The sequence below is a fragment of the Acomys russatus genome, chromosome 7 (genome assembly GCF_903995435.1).
Source record: "Acomys russatus chromosome 7, mAcoRus1.1, whole genome shotgun sequence".
Taxonomy (NCBI): domain Eukaryota; kingdom Metazoa; phylum Chordata; class Mammalia; order Rodentia; family Muridae; genus Acomys; species Acomys russatus.
Window position 1 is genome coordinate 42223990 of NC_067143.1, and position 27375 is coordinate 42251364.

At 44.6% G+C, this 27375-nt stretch overlaps 1 protein-coding gene across 1 annotated transcript in view; it reads left to right on the forward strand.

Annotated features, from left to right (window-relative positions):
* Me3 (malic enzyme 3) overlaps nucleotides 1-27375 on the forward strand; it is a 174367-nt gene that overhangs the window by 140133 nt on the left and 6859 nt on the right. The window contains exon 7 of the mRNA XM_051148890.1: nucleotides 13868-13977. Coding sequence (XP_051004847.1) covers nucleotides 13868-13977 — 110 coding nt within the window. The remainder of the gene's footprint in view (nucleotides 1-13867; nucleotides 13978-27375) is intronic.

Below are 27375 nucleotides of genomic sequence, written 5' to 3' on the forward strand. Positions count from 1 at the left end.
TACAAATTCCAGGTCATGGTCCGTCATTGAGCAGAAGTCAGGGCAGGATCTCAATAAACTAGACGTATCACATCCACAGTCAAGATCAGAGAGAGAACTAAATCATGGGTGGGATCCTGCCCAGCTACTGCCCCACCAGTTTCCTCCACTTTTATACAACCCAGGGCTTCCTGCTTAGGGAATGGTACCACCAGCAGTGGGCTGGGTCACTGTCAAGGTAGTTCCCCACAGACATGCCCACAGGCCAATATGAATGATCTAAATAATCTCACAACTGAGGCTTCCTTCTCACGTAACTCTAGGTTGTGGTAAACTAACCAGTACATAGGGAAAGAACTATCTGAATGCATATAAAGCAAATTGTTAATAGTGATTACCACTACAGAATGAAATTGCCTAGGATTTTGTTTACCAAATTATTCATTTTGCCATGCTTATTTATTTATGCACAGATACTTCTTTTATAACTAAAAAAAACTTTAAATATGAGTTAAATAACAATTCTCACCCAGAGATCATTTCTCATTCTTTAAAAAACAAAAGTATAATTATTAGACAAATATCTATTCACCCTCTTTGTAAACTGGATACTGGTATAATCTAGATGCCTATGGACAATAAGCAATTCCTTTGCTTTAACCCATTTAACACTGTCAACAAGCCTAAGTTAGTCAGCTCTTCATCACTCTAATGAAATACTAGGAATAATTATGGAGACGATAACTTTTAGCTCATAGTTTGGGAGGTTCCAGTTCAAGACTAGGCAAACCTACTGCTATGAGCCTCTGATAGAGGTACTGCCATGGCTCTGAGTATGTTGTATAGCACACCACTTGTCTCATGACCAGAAAGAAGAAAATGAGCCACATACCATACTTACCTTGGATGGAAAGTGCCCCATTTTCTAAGGACATAAAGCCCCTTCTCCTAAAAGCCACTTCCCAGAAGTTCCACCTTGGGGATTAATCCTTAATCCATGGGCAATATTCATTCAAACTATATTAGACTAGTAAGTAGGTGTACTGTTCTCTTATACCACTAAAATTTAAGTCTCAGTGAGAGATCTTCATCTTTTTCATCTACTGCTCTAGTTCAGGCATCCAAAACAATGGGGACTGCAGCACAGATGAGAGACCCAAGGCCCAGGAAGTTAGGGAAATGGCTCAGGGTTGTGAACACAGATGGTCTAACTGCACAACTCACCTTTTAAGGAGTATTTTCTACTTCTATGCCATCACATGAAAAGAAAGGCAGCTCAGCATTCTCCAGACACCTCCTTAATAGACAAAGAAAGTAAGAGAGAGAGAGAGAGAGAGAGAGAGAGAGAGAGAGAGAGAGAGAGAGATCTTATTAAAACTGTTCCACTTAGCTTTATTCTCTGTCTTGTTCAAAGGCAAGGTTAGTGTCTACCTGTCCTCTTCAGAAGGGCACTGTAGAAGGAGCAGACATCAGTTACCATTCAAGACACTCTAGCTTCCGGTGGTGAATGACCCATCCACTCACTTCATCATCATCCAGGTTAATCATCTGGTTCTCCCTGACTCTTCCTTCTTGACCACAGGTGCCCAGTTGCTCCGTCACTCACCAGAGATGAGCACCTCCACCTCAGGCCCACCCCCACCCAGCTCTCAACCAACCTCAAACCTCAGCCATCCCAGCCTAATGCCAAGGGAAAAGATGAGGCATGTGTGCTCTAGGGTTCTTGTGATAGTTTTTAAAGCAACACAAACAAGAGAAAGCCCTCAAGATTCTGGCATCCAGACCACGATGAAAGTGTAAGGATTGTGTTTTCACTTTCAAAGCCTGTGGAAAGAGCACTGTTTGGCTCTAAGCTCTTCTTGTACCATTTCAAGATGGTCTTCACACACTGTGTGCTGAAAGTCACCAAATGCAGTCTTGCTTCCCACCTTATCATCTTCTAGCTCAAGAACAGCTGTCATAACTCATAGTGGAACATAGCTAGTTCTATATGAGAGGTTCTGACCCTGAGAAAGGTCAAGGCATAACTGTACCGGTGCCTCAAGAGGAGCCATACAAACAATCAGAGAGGCTTTGTGGAGGACACCAGTAGGTTCATGATGACTGAATGGAACACACAGTGCTCAGAAAAACGAGGTCTGTTTTCTATGAAGCTCCAGGTAGTTGAGAGAAAAGAATGTTTTTCTTTGTGAACAGGAGTTTGTGGAGTGAGTTGCTGTAACTTACAGAAAGGGGGAAAAAAAGCTCAGGCTTGACCCCTGACCTTTGAGGGTTGAAAGGTCAGCAGTCAGCCACCACCTTCTTCCTAGCTCTGAGATTATTGATGCCCCGTGTGCTTGCCTAGGAACTGAGTCAAACAGGGAAATTCAGGAGGAAATCCAGCTGTGAAGTGTTTTCTGTCTGGCCCAGACTTGCCCCTCATAATGACTGAGGAGTGGCCATGTTATCTTGAGATGTTTGCTGGAAATTGCTGCTTCCTGAGACTGTCTTACTGGTCAATGGAATTTTCCCCTAATGAGGTCAGATTGTCGGTGTGAGGAGCCCACTAGTCTGGCTTCCAGGCAGGCACAAGGGGGACTTTCCCAGACTGGGAGCTCAGAAGGAGAGAAGATCTCTGAAGTCTTCCTTCACATTCCAGGTTGGAACCTCATCCACTAGTGCCTCACTGAGATGGTCCAGTGACCATCAAGTTTGGTCAGCCCTGTGTTTGAAATCTCTACCTTACGTAGCACTAGAATCTGAGTCTCTCTTCTGCCCATTGGCTATTCACAAAGCACAACTCACAGCCCACGAAATGGTCCTGGGCATGCTTGAAGGTGTTCACTGTCCTCCGTTCCATTTGCCTTCTCTTTCTTTAGCCTCACTGGGCCCACCATCTAATCTACGACTTCCTGCTGCCTTGCCTATGGATTCCCTGGCATTCTTGTGAAGCCCTCTTCGACCTCTGCTTCCCTTTGACCTCTAGAGCAGTCACTCCTTCATATATGTCTGTGGGTGAACTGTAGTGAGACAACTAATGTCTGCTTCATGATATCTGACCACATCTTCACACGTCAGCCGGGCAAGCTCCTACCTCCTCCCAGCTTCTTAGGATCTTTCCCAACCTCTCTTCCTTCATTTCATCCGTGTGTCTCTTATCTCTTACCTCTCCCCCTGTCCAGCTTCTTTATCTCCTGTGTATACTCCCATCTCCAAAACAAATCTATCTTTCCGTCTTGCATCCCCTGGTGGCTGCCCCATCCACACCCACTTTGAGACCAAACTTCTTAAAATGCATAATCGCTGACACTGCTCTTCCATTTTCCACACTAACCTCATCAGGCATCATGGCTCCCTTTCACCATTCCACAGAACAAAGGTTACCAGTGCTCTTCAAACAGTGACTCAGTGGACACTGCTGGATCCCTGTTTTACTGGACAGCATCACGTAATCCTCCTGACTACAGCCTAACATGGGTCCTGGAGCAGGTAGTTAACCTGTAGGCTTCTACCTCTGTGGTTCCTAGGATCACTGCCCTTGCTGAACCCTTCCTGTGCCTCTTTCTGATCCTTGTGTGTGTGTGTCCTGGCATTTTGTCCTAAGCTTGGCTCCCTGCTTGCTACGTATACACTTTCCTTAGGAGAGCCATTCAGCTCCCTGATTTTCACTACTCACAGTGCCCCCAGTTGAATGCTTCTCCCTCCTGAACCTCTCGCATAGTTCTCTGCTTCATAGACAGCTCCGTTCAGATGCCACACAGAACCCCAGGCTCAACTGTCTAATCTAGTAGTAAAATTAGCTCTTTTTCCTTATCCTTTACCTCAAAGAGAAGACACCACACACACACACACACACACACACACACACACACACACAAAAGAACTCAACTTACAAAACTCCTTCTCTTCATCTTCTGCATCGGTCCTGTTATCGAATCCTGACCATGGATATCAATGCCTACAGTGTGTCCAGACTTTATATGTATTATCTCATTCAGTACTCATGAAGAAACTTAAAGAGGTGTTATCATCCCTCTACCTTGCCAGTGATGACTGAAACCTGTGTCAAATAGCTTATCCATGGTCATACATATAGTAACTGGTGGAACCAGACTCTTGGTGTCAAAGCTCTCTCCAGTCCCCCGCAATCTGCCTTCCTTCTAATTTTTTTATTTACCTACTAGACATCTTTTCCTCAATTACCCTTTCCTTTCCACATCCCCATTGTCATTCACCATCTGTTCTTCACCATCTGTGCAGAAGAACTGGTCTCCAGAGTGTCCTCTCAGCTGTTCACTCATCATCCTCTCGGTTACTAAAATGAAGTTCCTGAAACACATGCCAGCTGCCTGCCCATGCTCCTCTGACTTAGGGTTACTATCGCTGCGACAGAGCACCATGACCAAAGCAACTTGGGGAGGAAAGGGCTTATTTTGGCTTACACTTCCACAGCACTAACTGTTCATCATAAAAGGAAGTCAGGACTGGGACTCAAACAGAGCAGGAGCCAGGAGACGGGAGCTGATGCAGAGGCCATAGGGTAACACTGACGATTGGCTTGTTCTCCATGGCTTGCTTAGCTTGATTCCCTATAGAATTTAGGACCACCATCCCAGGGATGACACACTCACAATGGGCTGGGCCTTCACACGTCAGTCACTAACTAGGAAAATGCCTAAGAGGCTTGCTTACAGACAGATCCTTCAAAGACAGTGTCTCAACTGAGACTCCTTCCTCCTCTCCAGATGACTCTAACTTGTGACAAGTTGACACAAAACCAGCCAGCATACCAACCTCGTCTCCCTCAAATTCCTCTCTCTCTTACTCCCCACTACCAATTGCTCTGTGCAATTTCTGTCAATTCAGGAGAATTTTCTAGTCCCTTCCACAGACCTCTCTCCTCCTCATCCATATACCCTCAGTCTGTATGGGTACTGTGGCTCTTCCTCTGAGCCCCAGCTCTAAGTCCATGCTCTTTAAGGGCCTTACTGCATCACCCCAAAAGCAGAACTGCCTGCCTGTTTTAAGTTGTCCCACATGTCTGCACAGGCCTTTGTTATTGCTCTTGCCACAGTGTGAGGCAATTACTTTTCTATTTTCTTGTGCTCCCTTTCAGCTGTAAGATCTTTGCTTTCTGGCAAGTTCCATTGCTTATACCAGATATTAAGACTAGCCTGTAGAACTAAAACGTTTAAATCTTTATTATGTTTTATTTATTTGTGGGGAGGCATGCACCATGGCACACACATGGAGGTCAAAGGACAATTTGTAAATGTCATCTCTCTCCTTCCATTGAGTGGGTTAGAGGACTAAACTCAGGTTTTCAGTCTTGGAATTGAGCCCCCCTTTACCCACTGAGCCATTTCAGAAGCCCTGAAGTGAATTTTTATATCATACTTAGTATATAGTTCCAGGCATAGGGGCTACCCTGCTGCCCAATAGAGTGCTTTAATTGAGCTAAACAAAACGTTAATAAATGCCATACATTGTGACATACATTATTTTAGATAAGACCAGTATATCATGTCATCCCTTAGAAGCAAAGAATTCACACTATTCTAAGAGATGGGCCAGGGAAGGCTCCTGAAAGGAGATGGTGTTAGAGGTGGGCCCTAAGTTTGCCCAGACATAAAGAAACCTAGGTAGAGCCAGGCAGTGGTGGCTCACACCTTTAATCCCAGCACTCTGGAGGCAGAGGCAGGCAGATCACTGTGAGTTCAAGGCCAGCCTGGTGTACAAAGTGAGTCCAGGACAGGCAAGGCTACACAGAGAAACCTTGTCTCAAAAAACCAAAAGAAGAAGAAGAAGAAGAAGAAGAAGAAGAAGAAGAAGAAGAAGAAGAAGAAGGAGAAGGAGAAGGAGAAGGAGAAGGAGAAGGAGAAGGAGAAGAAGAAGAAGAAGAAAAGAAAAGAAAAGAAAAGAAAAGAAAAGAAAAGAAAAGAAAAGAAAAGAAAAGAAACCTAGGTAGAGAGAACCATCAGCTGAAGCAAAGCCATGTACAAGGATCCACAGTGGTTTGGAAGCAGCAACATCTGCCCAGAGTATCTAGAAACATGAGTGGCTACAAGCAATTAGCTAGGGACAATGTGAGGCCACCTATGATGTGAGCCTGACTCCCAAAGGCAGAGGAAACCTCTTAAGAACTGGAACTTGCTTTGTAGACCAGGCTAGTCTTGAATTCAGAAATCTACCTGTCTCTGTCTCCTGAGTGCTAAGATTAAAGGCATGTGTCACCACCACCACCACCACTACCACCACTTAGCAAAATAAATTTTTAAAATTTTTATTTTTTTAAGAACTTCATGAGCACATCTTAATCACTTCCTCCCCTCCTTCCCCTCCCCTCCTTCCCTTCCCTCCCCTCCCTCTCCTTCTGGCTCCACCTATACCTTCCCACCAAATGCACAAGCCCTTTTACTTTATTGTTGTTACGTGGAACTAAGTGGCCTACACAGGCCTGTGTTCAGAAAGATGTGAAGGAGAGGGGAGGGAGGGGAGCCAAGGACATAAAGGAGGTGAGAGCAGTCAGTGTAGCCGGCCATGAACAGCAAGGCTGTAACTTCAGAGAGAGATGGCTCTACCCTGAATCCCCAGGCCCAAATGCACAGAGCTGTTTGTACAGGGGTCACATCTCTCCAAGTGTACTCTGCCTCAGGCAGGTGAGGGCAGGAAACACATCAAGGTAAAGTCAGTGGTCAAACAAGTTTAGAAACTGCTGGGTTAAACCTTTTCCCTCACATGTAACTTTTGAAGGCCTTTAATATACACTCTGTCTGGTACATGTAATATAAAGAGTTATCCAGGGAAATTTATCTGAGAGCATTTCAAGGCCATAGAGTTTAATGGAATGTGTAAAAATGTTTAAAAGGCCTAGAGTTTCATGATTCTGCCAGTTCTAGTTTCTGGGAAAGGAAAGTTAAAAAAAAAGAAAGAAAGAAAAAAGGAAGAAAGAAAGAAAGAAAGAAAGAAAGAAAGAAAGAAAGAAAAGAAATCATTTTCCATGGGGTGATGACTGCTGGTTTCACTGGGCTCTAGGCCAAGGGAGACCTGCATTTGGTTTTCACAGGGAAAACAGAGGGGACTCCCTTGAGAATATGAATTGTACCTTTTAGTCAGATGCAGGCTGAGCAGGCTCGCCTGTTCCTTCAAGCTCTCTCATATTTATTCAGGCCTGAAAGGGGTCAGAACAGGTGTTTGAAAGAATGACAGGCCCTGGTCTCTGGGACAGAAATGGTGCACAGCCTCTGGAACGTTCTGCTCTCACCAGCATCCCTCTACAGGAACCTTCTCAGTTCGCCTTATCCCAGAGAGACGTGGCCCTGAGCTCACCTGGCCTTAGCCTAGATCTCCTGTCCCCCAGACACAGGTTACTCTTGACAACCTGGGGGAGAAATCAGATATCAACTCTATCCTCCTATGCCTACAAGTGAGCCCTAGTCTCAGAATGGAAAGACTTCCATGACAGTTCAAAGACCACTTCCCAGCTGGTCCCAGCGCCCCACAGTGAAGACGTCTGGGAGTTCCCATTTGGCTTGGGAGGGCTGCTTTTTCCGTGGCAGGACTTCTGTGCGGGAGGAGCATCAAGGTCTGCTGCTGCTGCCAGGGCTGCAGGGTGAAGGGTTCAAAGGTGCAAATGGAGGCAGATAAGCAGGAGCCTCTCGGGTCAGAGTGTCTTCTGGCAAGGCAAGACTAAAGGGCGCCAGGACACAGGCTGTACTAAGACTGGCGAAAAGCCCAGAGTAAGGGGCTCTGGCCCGAGCCCAGAGGGGAGGAGACTGAGGCGAGGTGTCCTCATGGGGCAGCTCCTGAACGACGGCCACCTGCTGGTCTGCTTGTGTATGGTGGTCAGAGAGAACCCTAAGACTTAATTCTCCAGATTTCCTCATCACGTGTAACGCTTACAAGAATCTATGAAGGACACCCCCTCCCCAATCTCTCGCCTCCCCCACCACATCTTAGTCTTAAAGGGATGTCTGAGGGAAGTGCACCGATGTCAAGTCCAACCTCAAGCATTAAGTAGCCTATGCTCCACTTCTAATGACGTCAGATAGTGAACTATGAGCCAGAGAAAAAGGAGACCCCAGTGTTCGTCAGAGACAATGGAAGATAACTATTTTTCTGGTTCCCTGTTTAATGCTTTCTGCATCGTGTATTATTCCAGCTGAGAAAGAAATCAAGCTCGGCTACCTATTGAGTTATATCTTTTATGAATCTGGGTTTCTTTTAACCCAAAACTGAAGTACAGTGGCCAGATTTGAGCCACTCAATTCCTTCTCTGGAAGCAGTGTGTGCATGGTAGTGTGACGACTGAGAGAGAGTGCAGTTCAAAGCTTGGTATGCTGCCGGACTGCTGGGACCCCACAAGGGTCAACTATTTGCCACCATTGTTCTTGGTGTTCTATACGTATTTAATGGACAATTAATGTTTGAGTTTATGTCTTGAGTATGCACTTGACTGTACATGGTTGAACTGAGAGCCATGGTTTTCTCTTGAACTGTTTAGATTTTCATGTTGAGTTTTGGGTTTTGTTCATAATTAGGTTGTAACTTGTTTAACAAGTTAGGAGGTAAGTTCACAACACTGAAAACCCACCAGTGCTTTAATGTATCTATTCTTCCCCTAAAACACTGAATGACAGAATTGGCTCATCACAGGTTTTCAATAAGTTTCAATAGATAGAAGAACACTGGTTGGGTGGATGGATGGATGGCTCCTGACACACTGGGTTGGTTAGACAGAGCCATACAGGGGAGGCTGGGGGACTAGGGAAATAGAGCTCAAGGCTGCCAGGTCATGATGGAGAGAAAGAGTGGGTACGTACAAGAGTAGAAGAGTTTTGTGCATGGTGACAAATAGGGGTCTAATTGCATTTTTCTACATGTAGACATCCAGTTAGACCAGCACCATTTGTTGAAGATGCTGTCGTTTTTCCATTGAATGGATTTGGCTTCTTTGTCAAAAATCAAGTGACCAAATGTGTGTGGATTCATCTCTGGGTCTTCAGTTCGATTCCATTGATCCACTAGCCTATTGCTGTGCCAGTACCATGCTGTTTTAATTACTGTTGTTCTATAGTACAACTTGAGATCAGGTATGGAAATTCCTCCAGAGGATCTTTTGTTGTATAGGATTGTTCTTGCTGTTCTGGGTTTTTTGTTTCTCCATCTGAAGTTGAGAATTGTTCTTTCAATATCTTCAAAATATTTTGTAGGTATTCTGATAGGGATTGCATTGAATCTGTAAATTGCTTTTGGTAAGATGGCCATTTTTACTATATTAATTCTCCCGATCCACGAACAAGGTAGATCACACCATCTTCTGATGTCATTTTCAATCTCTTTCTTCAGAGATTTAAAGTTTTTTTCAAATAGGTCCTTCACTTGCTTGGTTAGGGTTATTCCTAGATATTTTATATTGCTTGTGGCTATCTTGACCCAGACTAGCCGATGGACAGGACATTCTCCACCATTAAGTGGAGAAGGAGATCTGACTTTCACACAAACTCTGGTGCCCCATATTTGACCATGTCCCTTGGATGGGGATGCCTGGTGGCACTCAGAGGAACGATAATAGGTCACCAAGAAGAGACTCAATACCCTATGAGCATATACAGGGGGAGGAGGTCCCCCAAAGTCACAGACGTAGGGGAGGGGAATGGGGGGAAACGGGAGGGAGGGAGGAATGGGAGGATACAAGGGATGGGCTAACAACTGAGATGTAATATGAATAAATTAATAATAAAAAAAGGAAAAAAGAGTAGAAGAGAGGGAGGGTAGGAGTGGCAGGAAAAGCTTGAGTCAGAGACTGGAGGCAACAGTGTACAAACCCCAGAACTGGAGCTGTTCCTGGGCCAGGGAACATCCTTGGGGATGCAGGTCCAAAGAAGCATAGGTTTGTAAAGGTTCTGAAGTGCTAGGAACTGTCAGCCTTTTGGGTCTAAGTCAGAATTAGATAAACCTGAACTGTCAGAGATTTGTTCTATAATCCAGGGGAATTTCCTATGCAAAATTAAATAAACATGAAACAGTAATACACAAATAAAGATATTTATAATGTTTGCCTTTTTACTTCAGCAAATGGGTAGCAGTATTGCATCAAGGTTAAGGGTGTGAATATAGATTAATGTGTGACAGAGGGATCTCCACACATCACTTGTGTTGTCTATGTTTTACAGGACCTTAGCCCCAGGCTAGTTGTGAAACAGCACTGAAATTCTTATGTATAGTTAAATGTCAAGACATTCTGTTCCCTACTCCCAGTCCACATTCTTGCAGTTCATAACCTGAACAAAAAAAAAAAAAAAATCACAGCAAATTTTGGCTTGACAGGCATGACATATTTATGAGTGGGCAGTTTTACTTATTATTTCTATTCACAGTGCAATCATCCTTCAGTATCCAAGGGAAATTTATTCTGGAATTCCTATGGATACCAAAACTGTAGATGGCCAAATGTCTTACGTAATATACTCTACATGCACTGTCCTATAGAGTGATGAGTTGTATAGTACTTATGACACCTTATTCATTGTAAATGCTGCGTGAGTGATTGTTACTTTACACTCTTGGATCTTTTTAAACGTTTTCAGTGTAGGATTGGCTGAATCCATGAATACATAATCTACAGATATAAAGGGCTAATTTATTCCCAGGTACCTACAATGTGTTGGGTACTGCATGGTGCTGCTGCTTAACAGAATAATAAACCATGGTGTCTTATTAGGGATTCTATTGCTGTGGAGAGATACCATAACCACAGCAACTCTTTTATTTTATTTTATTATTATTATTATTATTATTATTATTATTATTATTATTATTATTATTATTATTCACTTTACCTCCCGATCGTAGCCCCCTCCCTCCTCTCCTGCCGGTCTCAGCCTCCCTCCCTTTCCCCTCTATCCCCTCTCCCCTACTCCTCAGAAAAGGGGAGCCCCCCAACTTCCAACCCACCCCCAGCATATCAAGTCACATCAGGACTGAATGCATCCTCTTCAACTGTGGCCATACAAAGCAACCCTACCAGGAGGAAGGGATCAAAAAGCAGGGGGAAAAGTCCATGTCAGAGACAACCTTTGCTCCTCTTACTAGGGGACCCACATGAAAACTAAGCTGCCCATCAACTACAAACATCTAGGTGGCCTGCATCCAGTCCACACATGGTCCTTAGTTGGTGCTTCAGGCTCTGTAAGAACCCCTGGGCCCAGGTTAGTTGACTCTGTTGGTCTTCTTGTGGAGTTCATGTTCCCTCCAGATTCTTCTAGCCTTCCCCCCACTCTTCCACAAGGTTCCTCACCTTCCACCTAATGTTTGGCTGTGAGTCTCAGCATCTGATTCAATCAGCTTCTGAGTGGAATTTCTCAAAAGACAACTGTGCTAGGATCCTGTCTGCAATCATAGCAGAGTATAGTTAATAGTGTCAGGGGTTGGCTCTCTTTCACAGGGTGGGCCTCAATTTGGGCCAGGCACTGGTTGGACATTCCCTCAATCTCTGCTCTATCTTTATCCCTGCACATCTTGTAGGCAGGGTAAATTTTGGGTCAAAAAATTTTGTGGATGGGTTGGAATTCTTATTTTACAAAAAAAAAAAAAAAAAAAAAAAAAATTTAATTGGCGCTGACTTACATTACAGTTTCAGAGGTTTGGTCCATTATCATCATGGCAGGGAACATGGCAGCACACAGGCAGACATGGTGCTGGAGAAGGAGTTGAGAGGTCTATATCTTGATCCAAAGGCAGCAGAAAGAGACTGTGAGCCACACTGGGCATAGCTTGAACTGCAAAGGCCATCCTCACAGCGACACACTTCCAACAAGGCCACACCTACTCCAACAAGGCCACACCACCTAATAGTCCCACTCCTTATAGGCCTGTGGGAACCATTGTTGTTTAAACCACTACACATTGACTTCATTAATGAGAGAAATTATGGAACTACTAAGAACTAGAAAAAAAATATGTCAATCTGTATTTAATTACCCAGAAAGAGAGCAACAGAGAATGTTGGGTAATCATACCTAATGATACAAGGAAACAGAAAGAGAAACATTTCGTAGCCCTCTCTACTGCTGTCCTGTTGAGCTACACATGGAGAAATCACTAAATTTTCTGAGGGTCACACTAAGCCCAAAGCCAGTGCTGTGTGCTTTTCATTATCCAATCCCAACTCTTACACCTCACTCTTCTCCCCTTTTCTAGAGTCCTCTGGAGCTAGACTTATGGTTTTAACATTCTCCCACATCCCATAACTCTGCTCTCTGTCCTGTCCTGGTTAAGGTTGACTTTTCCCCTGGGGCCATTACTTTCCCTACAGCCTTACAAGGCTGTGTTCTTTCTCACCCTTGGGATTCTACTACAACTCCATTTTAAGCCATTTGTGATTAGCCCTCATTCAAAAATTCATATACAAGGAAAAGAAGCCTGGGTGGTGGGTTAAAAGGCACAGGGAGCCCCTAACCATCTCAGCAGCACTTAGTCCATGAGTGTGAATAAAAGCTGTGGTGAGAATGACACTTGAGCTTAGCACTTTGCAGTCTAAAAATCACCTGCTGGTTATAGCTAATAATACTATATTATATAATTGAAATTTGCTAAGAGACTAGACCTTTAGTTTTAGATCACACACACAACGATGACCCTTATGGTAGTAGATATGTCAGCTAGCCTAGCCATAGCAATTATTTTGCAGTATACACAAATTTCAAATCATAAGTGGTATATGTTTTAATAGGTTTTCTTTCATGTGTCAGTTACACCTCTGTAACACTGAAAAAGAAAATCATCTTCATCATTTAATCCTTACGAGAGCACACAGAAGTTGACAAGGGAGATACCATTGTGCCTGTTGAAATAAAATAGGAAGCTAGGGCAGAGCAGAAGGCAAAATGACTAACAGGTCATGACTGTTTAAAGAAGGCCTAGGAGACATAGCAACCAAACACCAGAACCAAAGGGCAACAGCAGGTGAAACCTACATGTGAAGCACTTAGGCTAAGGGGTCGTTCTACAAATGAGCTGGCCACTTCTCTCTTGGCTTCCCCGAAGGCAATAAATATTACACAGAAACATGTGCTATAAAGCACGAATAAATCCAATATCATTTCATCAAGACCAGGAAATCTAATATGCATAGATTTCCAATAAGTTATAGCAAGCAGCTTGCTGTACTGTGCCTTCATCCACCAAGGCTGTGTTTCTTAGTTGTGTAGACTTTTGGAATCATAACCATCTGGGACGCTCGTTGAAAATGCAGATTCCTGAACTCCATCCCACAGCCCTTGGGTGAGGTCATCATCTGTGAGATGGAGCTGGTGGTATACTTTCAATGAGTTTACTAGCTGCTCTTCTATTGGTGGAAGTTGGACAATACCTTTATCAGGTTAACAGTGGCTTCATGGGGTGGCCTTTCTCAGCCTTGTTGGAGTATATCACATGAATGAAGAAGAGTGGACCGACTCCAAGCCTCCGTGTCTGGAGATGGCAACAGCAGGCTTCACAAGCTCCCAGACTCAGAGCGAGTCTGCTCACTGTTGTGTTTGGAGTGAGATTTCTCCTGGGATCTTGGATGGCCACAGGTTGCAGAGAAAGCAGGCCCCACCCCAGCCTTACTGTTATTCCTACCATCTGCTTGGTGGTTCCTGGGGAGCCTATGGTCCACTTTAGATACAGTGATCTTGACTTGGTTGGCTGTGAAGCCCTTGGTCCCTACACTCTCTCATTCATGTACATAATGACAAAGGTATTCTTCTAGAAGTTGCTAATCCAGCCAAGTGACAAAAAAATAAGAGGAAGTGCACAGGTCATCCTTACCTTTTGTCCTGAGCCTCCCCTGAACCCAGTTCCAGCAGGATCTGCTCCAGGAAGTAATAATCCCACATTCTTTCCTCTCTCTTTCTCCACGCTACAGGTTTGGAATAAATTGCCTCATTCAGTTTGAAGACTTTGCCAATGCCAATGCCTTCCGTCTGCTCAACAAATACCGCAATAAGTACTGTATGTTCAACGATGACATCCAAGGTACATTTTAACCTCACGACGTCACAGGACAATAATGCTCTTTCACAAAGCTCAGTCAAATGTGAAAGGCAGGAAGTAAGTGTCATTTCATAGCTGCTCTGCTGCCAAAAGCTGCTCAAGAAACAATATTCAACTTGGAGTCAACCTTTCCTTGGTTGATTCTTAGCTCTGTGGCCTTGAATAGCTCTTTTCAATTAGCTAACCATTAGTGTGCTTAATCACTAAGTGTACATCATTACTGCTTCTGAGGTAGGGAAGAACTGTGTGAGCTTATATTTGTAAAAAATTCTGTACACCACTGTCAATTATTACCTACCTAAACTTGGAAAATCTCTTCCCTTACTATAATTTTATTATGTGTTCTAATATGACAATAACTACCTCAGAAAAGCATTGTAAAAATTGCAAGAGCCTGGGTTGAGAGGCTGGAATCTTCAGTGGGTAAAAAGCACTTGATGTCCAACCAGGAAAACCTGAATTGGATTCCACACACACATAAAAAGCCTATGTTAACTGCACATGACTGTAGCCACAGTGTGGCTGATGCAGGAGGATCATTGGGGTTTTCTGGCCTCCAGACTACCTCTGCTTTTGATAAGAGGCTGTCTCAATGAAATGAGGTACAGAGACCCAATGTCTTCTGTAAGCACACTAATACTATGGGCATACACCTCCGAGAGAGAGGTGCAGGGGGTGGGGAGGAGATTAAACATAGAAAGTATTACTTCGTGACTTATTTCAAAACATCAATGGTCATAAAATGCCTTTATACTCTTAGACTTTTCAAACACAAGGTGCACAGAGAGTTGTGATGAGTCCTTCCCTGAGCTTGGCTGCTGTGTGCTGCAGAGAGCTATAAGCTGGAAAGACACTGGTCACCAGAGACACAGAAGATTTCAAAAGTCAATGGAAAGCCTCTTTTAATTCTGTGTCACTTGGTCACCTGTCCTAAAGCCTTAAAATATGCATGGGAAGTTGTGTGTGCTCTGCAGGTGCCCATATCTGGAGCTGCTGCAATAGAGCAGAGGCTTTTCGGTGATGCTTTCACCCAGGAGTTCTCAGTGAGAAGTGCTGGGGGCTGTTCCTAGATTTTTGTAAGGCCCAGTAGAAACTTTGATGGGTCCACATATCTTGTTACTTAACAAATGAAGTTTGGTAAGGCAAGCCTGTTAAAGCAGCGGTCCAGGTCAGATGACGAATGAGCTGGTATGGAGCAATCTTATTCTTGAGCGAAAGCTGGCTGACGTTCTACAGACGCTTCCTCACACATATGATAACGAGTCTTCCTCAAGTCAGTTAGGGGTAGACTACAGAGACTATAAACCCAGCTTAAAGCTTATTGATGAGTGCTTGTGACATACTAGGCACTCTCCATCCTGGGAACTGTACACATATAATCCCGTGAGATATTAGTATCTTCTTATGAATGAACAAGGCACAAGGATAATAAGTAACTTACCAAACCAATAAGTGTCCAGTTGAAAGTTTATCTCAGGTATCCGGACTCTAAATCCCACATTTATAACCACTTACCATACTGCTCCAGGTCAATCTCACAAAGCCAAGTTCCTCTTTTCTTTGTGATCTATATTATAGAGTAACAAAAATATGATGAATGACTTTTTTAAATTTATTGTGAGTTTTCAAGGGGAAACATAATGTGGTTATAGCACACTGTTAGGGAATTGAGTTCGAACATGATTTCAGACCTGGAGAGTAGGTGAAGATAGAAGGGGAGAGAGACCCAGAAGGGAAAGATCAGCTTCTTATATTGTCTCTCCGGTCCCCTGATGCCTGGGCCTGCAATAGACACTGGTGGACAGTGTCAACCTCATCTTAACAAGCTAGGTATTCTGTAGCCACAGCGGTACAGTCCAAGAAGACTGGCTGGAGGTGGAAGAGCATTCTTTCACTACTGGCCAGTCAACTCACAGGCAGATGTGTGCCTGTGGCTTGGAGGAAGCACCTGCTAACTAGTGGTCATGCCATTCGCACATGAGTCAGCCACAAGACAGCCACCTTCCCAGTCCCCTGGGTTGCTAAATGGAAAGCAAGCCCATATGGGCAGCACACCTGGTGCACAGACTCCAGATGTACAGGCAGACAGGCTGGCTCATATGTGTACATCCTAGACACACGCAGGTACACAGCAGGGCCCTGCTGTCTATCCACCTTCATGTGTCCCACGCTAGCGCCAGAATGTTCCTCTGAGATGGAAATATGACTCAGTGTGTTGCCGTCCCTTCATGAGAAACTTTGCACTCATCTGCTGAAAGGACCTCTTCCCTGTCCTCTAATTGTCCCTTCAGTTTGGTTGGTTGGTTCTTGAGATAAAGTCCTATGTAGCCAAGCCTGGTCTCAAACTCCTGTTCCTCTTGCCTCTCCTTCCCAAGTGCTAGAGGTACAGCTGTGAGCCAGCATGTGCAGCTGTTTCCTACGACCTTCGCCAGAGTAATTCCTTTATCCTTCAAGACTCAGTTCAATGGAATGGTCTAATTTGGGTGCCTACCCAGGTGCCCTCCTCCATCTATTCTTACATTGGTCAATTCCAAGCCAGTTTCCATCGTGTAGTGTTTATCACGTTTGTCTGGCACTGATCAGTTCAACATCACTGTAACAAATACCTGAGAAACACAGCTGAAGGAAGGCAAGTTTGTTGTTGGCCACCATGTGAGAGGTTTTGGTCCACAGTCCATTGTTTCTAGGCCAGGACAGGAGGTGGGGCAGAGCTAGTTTCCAAAAGCAACAGAAAGTAGTGAGAAAAGGATGAAAGGGTCTCAGGACCAGAAACATCCTTAAAACGCATCCCCCTGGCAACCATTTTCTCCAACCAGGTCCTACTTCCTGATTCTCATCATCTCCTAACAACACCCTAAAACTCTGACCATTGGTGAATCAGAACCCTTGTGATCCAATCACCTCTCGATGACTGGATCTACCAGGAAGGGCCAAGATTTCAACACGTGAGCTTTTGGAAAGTGCATCGTACCCGAACCACTGAACTCTAGATGCTTCTGCTGCATTCTCTGCCTCTTGCTAAGTGAGAAGCTTCTGGAGTCAGCAGCCGTGGCTTACTTAGGTTTGATCCTCAGCTCGCAACACAGTGATAGGCACATTTGTAGTAAGAGTGCATGAATGCAACCTACCCGTACAAATAACATCTTCATCGTCACACCTATTCCTGTAGAAATCTGTGCTGGTTCCTGCCTTGGAGCCTCTCTCTTTCCTGACCATCATACAAATGCACCTCATCTGTGCTCATGCTCAGGTTTTAGACATGTGTGCACACACGTGCAATTCCATATGCATGAACAATCAATTCATTCGTTTAAATTCGTTGTTTTGAGTCCTGTCTACAGACTCTCAGACAAAACCAGTTAGATAATTTTCAGGTACACACACACATACACACACACACACACACACACACACACACACACACACACACACACAGATGAATTTTCTATTTTTATCAGAAATTAAGAGCTGCTAGACAGAGCAAGAATATGGGGGCTCTATAAGATTGTTATAGCCTTTGATGATCACAGCCCTATATATAGATGTGCCCATGTTGTAACCAATCAAAATGTCAAGAGGTTGGCATGGAGATCCACCCACATCTTCCTTCAAGGGAAGACTTCTTGCTGCTGATGCAGTCAGAGCCTCAGCTGCAGAAAGCCCTAGCCCTGCCCTGCCTTGCCACAGGCTAGCTTCCCCACTGATGAAGAAACGTGTCCAATCATTCCATCCCTGGCTTGGACTGAGCTCCTCCTAGCAGGGTTAGTTGAGGATTTGAGGTCTATACTGAGTCTCAATATCCTTCTCTGCTCCTGTCCACACAACCACAAGGCACAGTCTATCCCAACAAGATGTGGGAATGCCTCAGAATCTGCCTGTGACCCACTTACTGAAAAGACTGGAGCCAAGTGGGCCCCATGAAAATGAGAATAGAGCCATGCTGCCTACTTTCATCACAAGCCCTGCCTCACATCCCCAGTGCAACAGGAAAAGATGGAACTGCAGTCCTCAGAAGCCCCCAGGCTGAGCTTCCAATGGGCTCTACTGTGCACGACGTCAAGCTCCTTATTTGTACCATCTGAATCGCAGACCCCATGGGGTCCACAGGGTTGAACTCCGGAGCCACAGCACGGAAAGACTTCCTCCTGTTTGTTTCCTCTGTCCTCATCTGTGCCTCTGGCTCACAGGAATCATCCGCCCAGGCGAGGCTGGCTGGCGCTTGGTGAACAGGGCTGCCAGTGCACTGACTCATCGCTGGCAGCCTCTTCAGGAATTTTGGAATAGACAGAGGCTCAGGTGACTTTTGTTGTTTCAGCTGGGAACACCTCTGTTCTTAGGGGAGAAGACAGAGGCAGGGGAGGGAAAGGGCAGTGAGGATGGTCATGCTGGGGACAGACTAATTTTGCCTTGGTGAGGATAACTTGCTTGCAAGAAATCAGGTACAGAATACTGCTGACTTGGTGACCTTGGGTCTGTGCCTCCACTGCAAGCTAACCACACAGTGTGACTGGGGAACATGAAACAATTGGCTCATCAACTCCAGAACACACTTCACCCTACCAGCCTTGCCTTCTAGCCCTTCTAAGCCCTCAAGGACAGATAACCTGACATAATGCCTGTATGCGATGTCACTCCTTCACAATTTTTGCTTGATTGTTTTGTTTGTTCTCAAGATAGGGTGTTTCTGGGTAACCCAGGCTAGCCTGGAGCTTGAGGCTATCTCTCTGCCTTCACTGCCTTACTACTGCTTGGGATCACAGAACTGCACGCCACTGAGCCTGGTACCCTTTCATACTTTGAAGCTTCCGGTGTATGAGCCAGAGTAGTTAACAGACATTGGACTGAGATGGGTCTGTCTCTGAATCCTTACTTTTCTGCTCTGTGATTCTAGCCAAGTGGTACATGTTTTTATCCTTCCTCTGCGACAACTTAGCTGCCATGACTAATAATCAGAAAGTACCAGAGCATCCTGTGTGCGCTTCTCAAGCCAGTACCTACTACAGTGAAATCTATGCCAGTTCATTGCTAAGTATCTCCAGAATTACCCGTGTTGCGCTAACTGGGGGAGGGGGATGTGCACACACAGGAACAGCCACTCGGTTCATGGTACCTATTACTAATATATATATAGTGCATAAGTATGGGGGGGAGGAAATGGTTTTGAGAGCAAAATGAGAGCACTGAGGAAAACGAGATGGGGATGTAAGCACCGTGCTTCTGAAGCCTTGTCAAAAGGAAGGCATGGCCGCCATGCTTTTCTATAGTTTTCTGTGTGCTCTCTGGTCCTTTTTAAATTTTGTTTTATTGGTATTGTTGTGTGTACTGTGTGTGTAAAAGTGACAGTGTGCACACTATACTGCACATGGGAAGAACCGAGAACAACTTGCAGGAATCAATTCTCCCTTCCAACTGTGGGTTTTGGGAATCAAACTCAGGTCATTGGGCTTGCACAAGCATGGTTTTACTCATGAAGCGATCCCATCTCCCCACAGCACTAGACTGTGAAGTTTTTACTGGTTCCATAATTTGCCATATGCTGATTCTTCCACCTAGAACCCTCCTCCTGCTCTTGGCTAATTTTGTTTGATACTCAAAGGCTCCCGTGAGATACTGCATCCGTGGCCATGCCACAGGTACCCAGGTAACCCCACTCTTCTCATGACCCAGGACTAGGCAATGGCTTTCCATTCTGCACAAAGAATGCTCCCCACAGCCACCAACAGGGCACTTAGACAAGAAATGGGAGACACGTATCTGACAGATGACCTCAGTGTGCATATAGTTGGCTACAGATACCACCATACGCACGCAGGAAGATGGACATACGTGGCTGAGCTTCAAAGATATTTTTTGTAAGTTTAAGTTTTTTTTATTAATTAAACGTTTTTTATTTTTTACATGTTATTACACACATATACAATAAACTACCTATAGCAAGAAGAACCATGACACAATCTGGAATTATATAAATGTTACATTCTTAGTGTTTTGTCCATTTTTATTTGGCAGCCTTGAAGAAAACATCTTTCCTATCTTGGTGCGTCTAAAATTCTGAATGTAGATCAATCTCTATCACATCTTGTCATTATCAACTTAAAACGGGTCCAGATTTTGTCCATCTTGTTTGTCCTGCTTACAAAACAGCAGAGGCATTACAAGCCATCAAGGATCCATATTCCACCTCTCCTGCCACACGCAACGGTTCCAGGTCTTCCCTTGGCCTTTCCCGCAACAAACTCACCACCTCCTCGCACATCATTTCTCCCCAGCGTGCACAGCCTTTCTTGTTACCATGTCCTGTGTTCTGAGGCTACTTATTCTCAGAACCAGCCTCAGCCAGACTCCTCAGGAACCTCCTCTTTCAGCCGCTGGGCAGCAAAGGACCTGGAAAAGCTAAGATGGCATTTCTTCCTTCCAGGTCCTTCCAGACTACGGCAGGACAGGCCCACTGTGGCTTGGAACTGTTATCAGAGTGGGCTTTTTGTTCGTTTCCTACTCATAACCACCACCACCCCCCCGCCCCGAGGAACTTTTACAGGAAACTTAGATAAATTTTTGCAGCAATCTGGATACAAAAGTATATAGAATGAATATTCAAATCAAACATTCACTGGTCATCAAATCAAGACGTGTATTTTAAAATGATTCTTTGGTATGCATATAATTTTTATCTTTTATTAAAGATGAAACCAAGTTTTCATGCTACTGAGATTGGTACACTTAATTACTTTTAAAGTCAAATATAAAAGTAAAGTTAAATCATGGATGAATGTTTTATACTGCAGGGTATAAGCCTGCAGTAAAGGGTAGAGGTTAGAGCTGATCCATTTTAATATTAAAATTGTTCATGCTAGCCGGGCGTGGTGGCGCACGCCTTTAATCCCAGCACTCAGGAGGCAGAGGCAGGCGGATCGCTGTGAGTTCGAGGCCAGCCTGGTCTACAAAGTGAGTCCAGGACAGGCAAGGCTAATACAGAGAAACCCTGTCTCGAAAAAAAAAAAAAAAAAAAAAATTGTCCTGCTGAGAATACCACTCCATATAGATAACGTAGCACAAATGACAGAAGTGTGGCTAGGGCTGTTTCAGAAATTGTTGGAAATTCTGTCTTATTCCCCAGCCCAAATTCACTTAGCACTGACTTATAAAACTCAAGCCAATAACTCAAAGAGTAATTTTTGAAAAAAATCAAAAATTCTAACCCAATACAACCCAAAGATGTACAAATTTAGTGTTTACATATTGAACAATGGCAGTGTAAAAAAAAATATTTTTAAATTTCTATTTTTCCATAGTTAAACAGTATTTTTATAAGAGCAGAAAGTTTGTGGGTACAGGCAGAGGCCCTGCAGTTTGGAACAGACTCCAGTCTCAAGCCTGAGCCAGGCCTGCCCAGGCAGCATGGTTGGTGTTGCACGCTAGGATGGCACAGCAGTGGAAAGTGATCACGTTGTATGTCCGCAACATGCTTGGCTTTGCAGTAATTTTTTATTATTGCACATCCAGAAGCTTTTGACGGTTGCTGTGTTCTTCTCAACCTCCACTTCAATTACATGGCTCCCATGAGGTTATTACCCACGGTTTAATACGCGCTAGAGCACCCGAGGGCACTAGGAAAGTCCCTTATGACAACAGAGAACTGTTGAAGTGGTCTCAAGGCCTTGCCGGGGACCTAGAAAGAGGGACTTGGCTCTTCTGGAGGGATGCTGGCAGCTCCCAGAGAACAACTCCACCCTGTTGCTCCTTCTTCATTCTGTGCCATTGATGTCCCCTCAGCCCTCAATGTGTGCAAATGAGTAAACGGAGGTAGTGGCTTCCTGCTGTGGGAAGGGAATTACAGTGGATGGTGGCAAAGGCCTGCCTAGCTTATAGAAGCCAATCAGTCCTCAGAAACCCAGGGCTCCACGGCCACCTCACCCAGCCCACCTCTCCCTGTCCCTCTAGCTAGCAGTTATTGACACTGTCACCGATTACTCCCAAAATCTGTTCAGTTGAGAAACTGCTTCAACTCGGTCCAACGTGACTATGAAAAGGACCATTTCCAGCTTGTCCTTTTGCGCCATTTCCTAAGCCAGCAGCCTCAAGTGTTCTGTTTGCAGGAAGTGTAATTATGGAACATCCCCGCTGAATAGGAAAGTTTGTTTATCTTTCATCACAAGTGAGAACAACCAGTTCACATCACTTGTGGGCACAAGCCATGTTCTCCCACAGCCCCAGACTGTCAGACTTCTTAGGGTGGTTACCTCCAAAAATCTAAGCAATTTTCCTCCTCTCCCATTAAAAATTCCAGGCACACAGTCCAAGAACTAACCCACCCACCCCACCCCCACCGCACCCAACAGTGGAAGTTAATGGTGGAGGCAAGCCTTGATTTGCTAAGCTCCTGTTTTATAATTTGGAATCTAAGAACTACAGCTTTCTGTCTTGAGTTCTGATCTAGAACTAAGATATCTTGTTAGGCCTTAAGAGTGGGTCTCAGGAAGGGGACCATAAAGAAGTGACTGAAGAGACAGTTCCAGAGCCAAATTCAGAAAGAGTTCTCCCAAGGAGTAATGGGCATCCGTGCCAAGCGCTGCTGAGCAGCTAAAGGATGAGAAGCTGAGAACTGACCACTGAAGTTGGCACAGTGGAGCTTCTCAGTGACCATGACAAGAAGTGGCCCCGTCACTTGTATACACTGGATTCCATGGAGACAGAGAAGAAAACAAATTAAGGTAGTGGTCACATTCAGCTCTTGGAAGAGTTTGACTGTAAAAGACTGTGACGAGTGACAAGGGCAAGCCCTTTGTTTAACAAAAGTTCTCCGGTGTGGTTATACACAGATGCGTATGATCCAGCAGAGAGGGAGGAATTGAGGGTGAAGAATTGAGGAGAGAGAAAATTGGAGAACAAATCCCCTGGATCCTTGAGAAGGAGATCCACTGCAGGAGGAGGTGTTGATTAGGATCAGAAAGGACCTTCACGGTGTCTGCGGGGTGGCAAAGGGTGTGGGATGAGTCAGAGGGTCTGGAGAGCTGCTAAGGAGATTCACAGTGTCTTGAGAGTGTTTCGTTCTTCGTTATACGTTCAAGTGAGGTGCCTGGGTAGGCTTTACCTGACTGCTTCTATTTCAAACCTCGCTTTCCTAGGAGAAAGCAAAAACCTAAAAACCTTAATAGAGGGATCACAAAAGACCTACTCTATAGAGTTTATATAAAGATTAACCGGGCAAGTGCTGATAAGACAGTAGCACATAGCCAAGTTCACCTTAATTAATGGAGTTTGGGAAGAAGCCCGTTTGTTGTACCAATTTGAAGACCTGAGTTCAAATCCCCAACACCCATGTAAAAAAGCTAGGTGTGGCTGCTCTTGATTTTAACCTCAACATTGGGCTTGGGCGGGAGGGGGTGTGCAGAGACAGGTAGGTCCTGGGAGATTGGTGATGAGCCAGCCTAGCTAAAACAGTGAACTTCCAGTTCCCTGGCCTGCCAGTAAGGTAGAGAGCAATAGAAGACACCTAGGGTAACACCCTCCGCTGGCTTACATGCATGTACCACACATGCATTTTCCCATCACACACAAACACACAAAACAGACAGCACAGCATACAATAACAACAACAAAGGTATAATGAATAAACGGTGGCTGCCTTTGTGTTGTTTTGTGGCAGCGTGCAGCTCTTCTTTGAGCATCCCCACTGCTTTTTGTCCTGACCCCAGTGAGACTCATTGCTGAACACTGATGTGGGCTGGCAGTTCTCGTCCATCACCCACCCCACAGTTCTCTCCCACAAGGCCCACAAAGCCTCTCCTGCTGCCTCCAACTCCCCAGGAAAGGCTGTGGTCCAGGCTTTTCTTCTAGACCACTAACCAGACCAGTCCACTTTCTCCATGTACGTAGGGGAGGTCAGAGTCACCAGCTTCCTCTAGCACTATGTTTTGCTGATAAATTCAGTTATTCAACCCTCAAAAGATGTTTGGTAGCCAAAAAAAAAAAAAAGCCACCAGAGACATCTAGCCCAGGGAACATCTACTATGAAGCATCTTTGGCGCCATCTACTGGTGTATGATTTGCAAATTGCCTCCCTGAAAGCAGAAAGTGTTCGAAGGAGCCAGAAACTGATTCCAGGTGACAGAGAACCAACGCCTGAGTGGGAGAAGCCATCCTGACCAATGTGTGTCAGCACTAAATGAGCACACATAAAATTCAGACAGCTTTAGAAATACATATGTTAGTTACTTACTTGTAGCATTTCCTGGGTTGCTATACAATCTTCATTTTTTTGAAATTGTTTTGTTTTGTTTTGTTTTATTCAAGACAGGGTTTCTCTGTGTAGCCCTGGCTGTCCTGAAACTCACTTTGCAGACGAGGTTGGCCTCAAACTCAGAGATACACCTGCCTCTGCCTCTAAAGTGCTAGGATTACAGGCGTGTGCCACCATGCCCAGCTCTTCATAAAATTTTTAATAAAAATTTTTGCATGAGGTTTGTGCAGGTATGTGCTCCCATGTACACATACACACAAGAGTGTAGGCCAGAGGTTGACATTGAGTCTAGTCCTCAGCCATGCCACATCTTATTCTTTGAGACACAATGTCATGCTTAACATGATGTTTACCATTTTAGCTACAGTAACCATGAGCCTCTGGGATGCTCTTGGGTCCACTCTGTCGTAACAGACACACACTACCATGCCCAGCTCACACGTGGGTGCTGAGGACCCAAACTCAAGTCCTTATGTTTGGGCAGAAAGCACCTCACAGACTGAGCCATCTCCCCAGCCCCATGGTTGTCATTTATTTATTTATTCATGTATTTTATGTAGAAGACCGCTCTGTCTTCATGCACATCAGAAGGGGCAAATCAGATGGTTATGAGCCATGAAGTTAGTGGGAACTGAGCTCGGAGCCTCTGGGAGAGCAGCCAGTCCTCCCAACTACTGAGCCATCTCTCCAGCCACCTGTGGTGGTCATTTTTATTAGAAGGAAATATTCTCCTGAGTGTATAACCTACCTAAATTACTCAATCATTTTTCTCTTTGCTAGGTGTTTAGATTATTTCCAGTCACTGTGTATTAAAAAATAACACTGTCCTAAGTTCTAGACATATGTTCTAGACATAAACCCTAGAAATATGTTCCAGTGTGCATATTTGTTTCCCATACACCAATTTTGAAAAGTAGAAGTATAAGGTCAAAGGTCAAAAACACTTTATGCTCTGAATTTAGATGGGGAAATAATTTCCTAAAAGAAAGTTACTCTTTAGACTGAAAAGAATTCTGGAACCTCCCATTTGTCATTGCTCCCTCACCAGCCACAGATAATCTCATTTTTGCTTTCTAACTGTTGAAAATGGAACAAACCATAAACAGTCCCACTTTAATTTCCTTTCCTGTGGTTGCATCATAGAGGCTTAATTTTGACACTGTGATAGCAGTTTTATTGTGAGCCCTCAGTATCCGACAGGACTGGGACAGAGGCTCAGACAGAGAACTCTCAACATAAAAAGTGTGCGTATTAGAGAGTTGAAAAGCAGAAAAGAAACAATAAGACTCCGCTACTACCCCCTGAGGCTGAAGAACAAAAGAGAAGAGGAGGCAGCTGGCTGGTGCTCACGGGCCTGCTGTGAGGTTATCCACGAAATGATTGATGGGTTGCAGAGGGGTTAACTGCTCTGTGGAGGTGAAGAATCAAGTATGTGGAATTGTCTGACTTAGCAAAAGCAAAGCTATGGATGCGTTTAAGTTCCAATATCAAATAAATAATATTTTTAATTGTACTAATGTTTCACAGGATTAAGCCCAAATAAGATTATTTTTATCTAAAATGCAAATGTTATTAAATATCCTACACTTTACCTGTGATTCCGCAAGACGGAGGCAGTTCTGGAAATAATGTTCTTTTCACCTCCTGGAGCCTTTCAGTTGCTCTCTAGTGCCTCCTTCTGGCAGATCCCTGCATAGAGCCAGTTGGTGGTTTGTACTTTAATCAATGTAAGCTCAGAAAGTACTGTTAATTGGTACAGTCCTCCCTCTTGCTTTCTCAGCGTCCTTGCACAAACTTCCGCACCTTTGTGCTTCCAGGTGACAAAAGCAATGCTAACAAAACAGAACTATCTCAAACAAAAACTGTCTCCCCTTCCCCCTCCCCCACCCACCCCATCCAAAATAAGAAGAGACACGCCCCAACAGTTGTTTGTTACTGCAAGAGAGTCACACTAAGCATCACTGGGAAGAATTAATTACCTTGCTCTTCAAATCCAGTCACGGTTGAAAACCCTGTAACTCCAAGATGAAAGTATAGAATTAACTTCCAAAACTGTAAAAAAACAAACAAACAAAAAAAAAACAATCAAAGAAAAAAGAAGGGAGAAGGAATTAGCTAACACCTTCCATTGTCTATTGTCATATGGCCGAGGGCCGAGAAGGAAGTATGCATGTCTTTAGCCAGTCATACTGTCACCAGTGCTCAGAAATCTCGCCTCAACCAATCTTGTTTCTTGTCCTCTGACAGGACTTTATCTGGCCAGGGTTCCTCACCTGGTAAGGTAGCCTACTCCTCATTTCTGAAGGCCCTGGATCTTCAATGGCCCTGCCTCTCTGTAGTTGTTATGTTTATTGATATTAACTAGCAAGCACGGAACTATCAAGATAACCCCCAGAGGATGCCTCAGGACAGCTATGTTCCCGCTGAGGGATGTCTTCCTCTTGGTTGGTAGGACCAATCCCCACAGCCAGAGAAACGGGAGTCTTCTTTGCTTACTGGTTTAGTGCAGAGAGAGTCTTGATCCCTAAGTGGTGGTCTCGATTCCCAGGTGGCAGTCTCGATTCCCAGGTGGCAGTCTTGATTCCCAGGTGGTGGTCTCGATTCCCGGGTGGTGGTCTCGATTCCCAGGTGGCGGTCTCGATTCCCAGGTGGCAGTCTCGATTTCCAGGTGGTGGTCTCGATTCCTGGGTGGTGGTCTCGATTCCCAGGTGGTGGTCTCGATTCCCAAGTAGTGGTCTTGATCTCCAATTCAATAGAAGCTTGCTGTGATTCCTAATGGAAGTTTTTCTCTCAAGGGAGTTAAGGCCTCTAATCAGGCAGGGCACAAAGTTGAAGCCACAGGAAGCATAAAGTCTGAGTTATCTGGTAGAATTGTGAGAAGCCCACATGTTCTGGCTGTGAGAAAAAGGGCACAATGTATTGTTTGCTAAATCAGACCATAGGCTGAAGATTACTACCATGCACAATCTTATGACATGGTGGGTAAGATGCGCAGCTCATAACACAGAGACACTTTGTGTCTCGTGGTCCCATTGGGTCTTGTTTTTAAATGTTTTATCCTTGAATAACTCTATGGGTAGCATGCCCTGCGTGACTTGGTCATGGAAACGTGACCGGGATGACAACAGGAATAAAGAAAT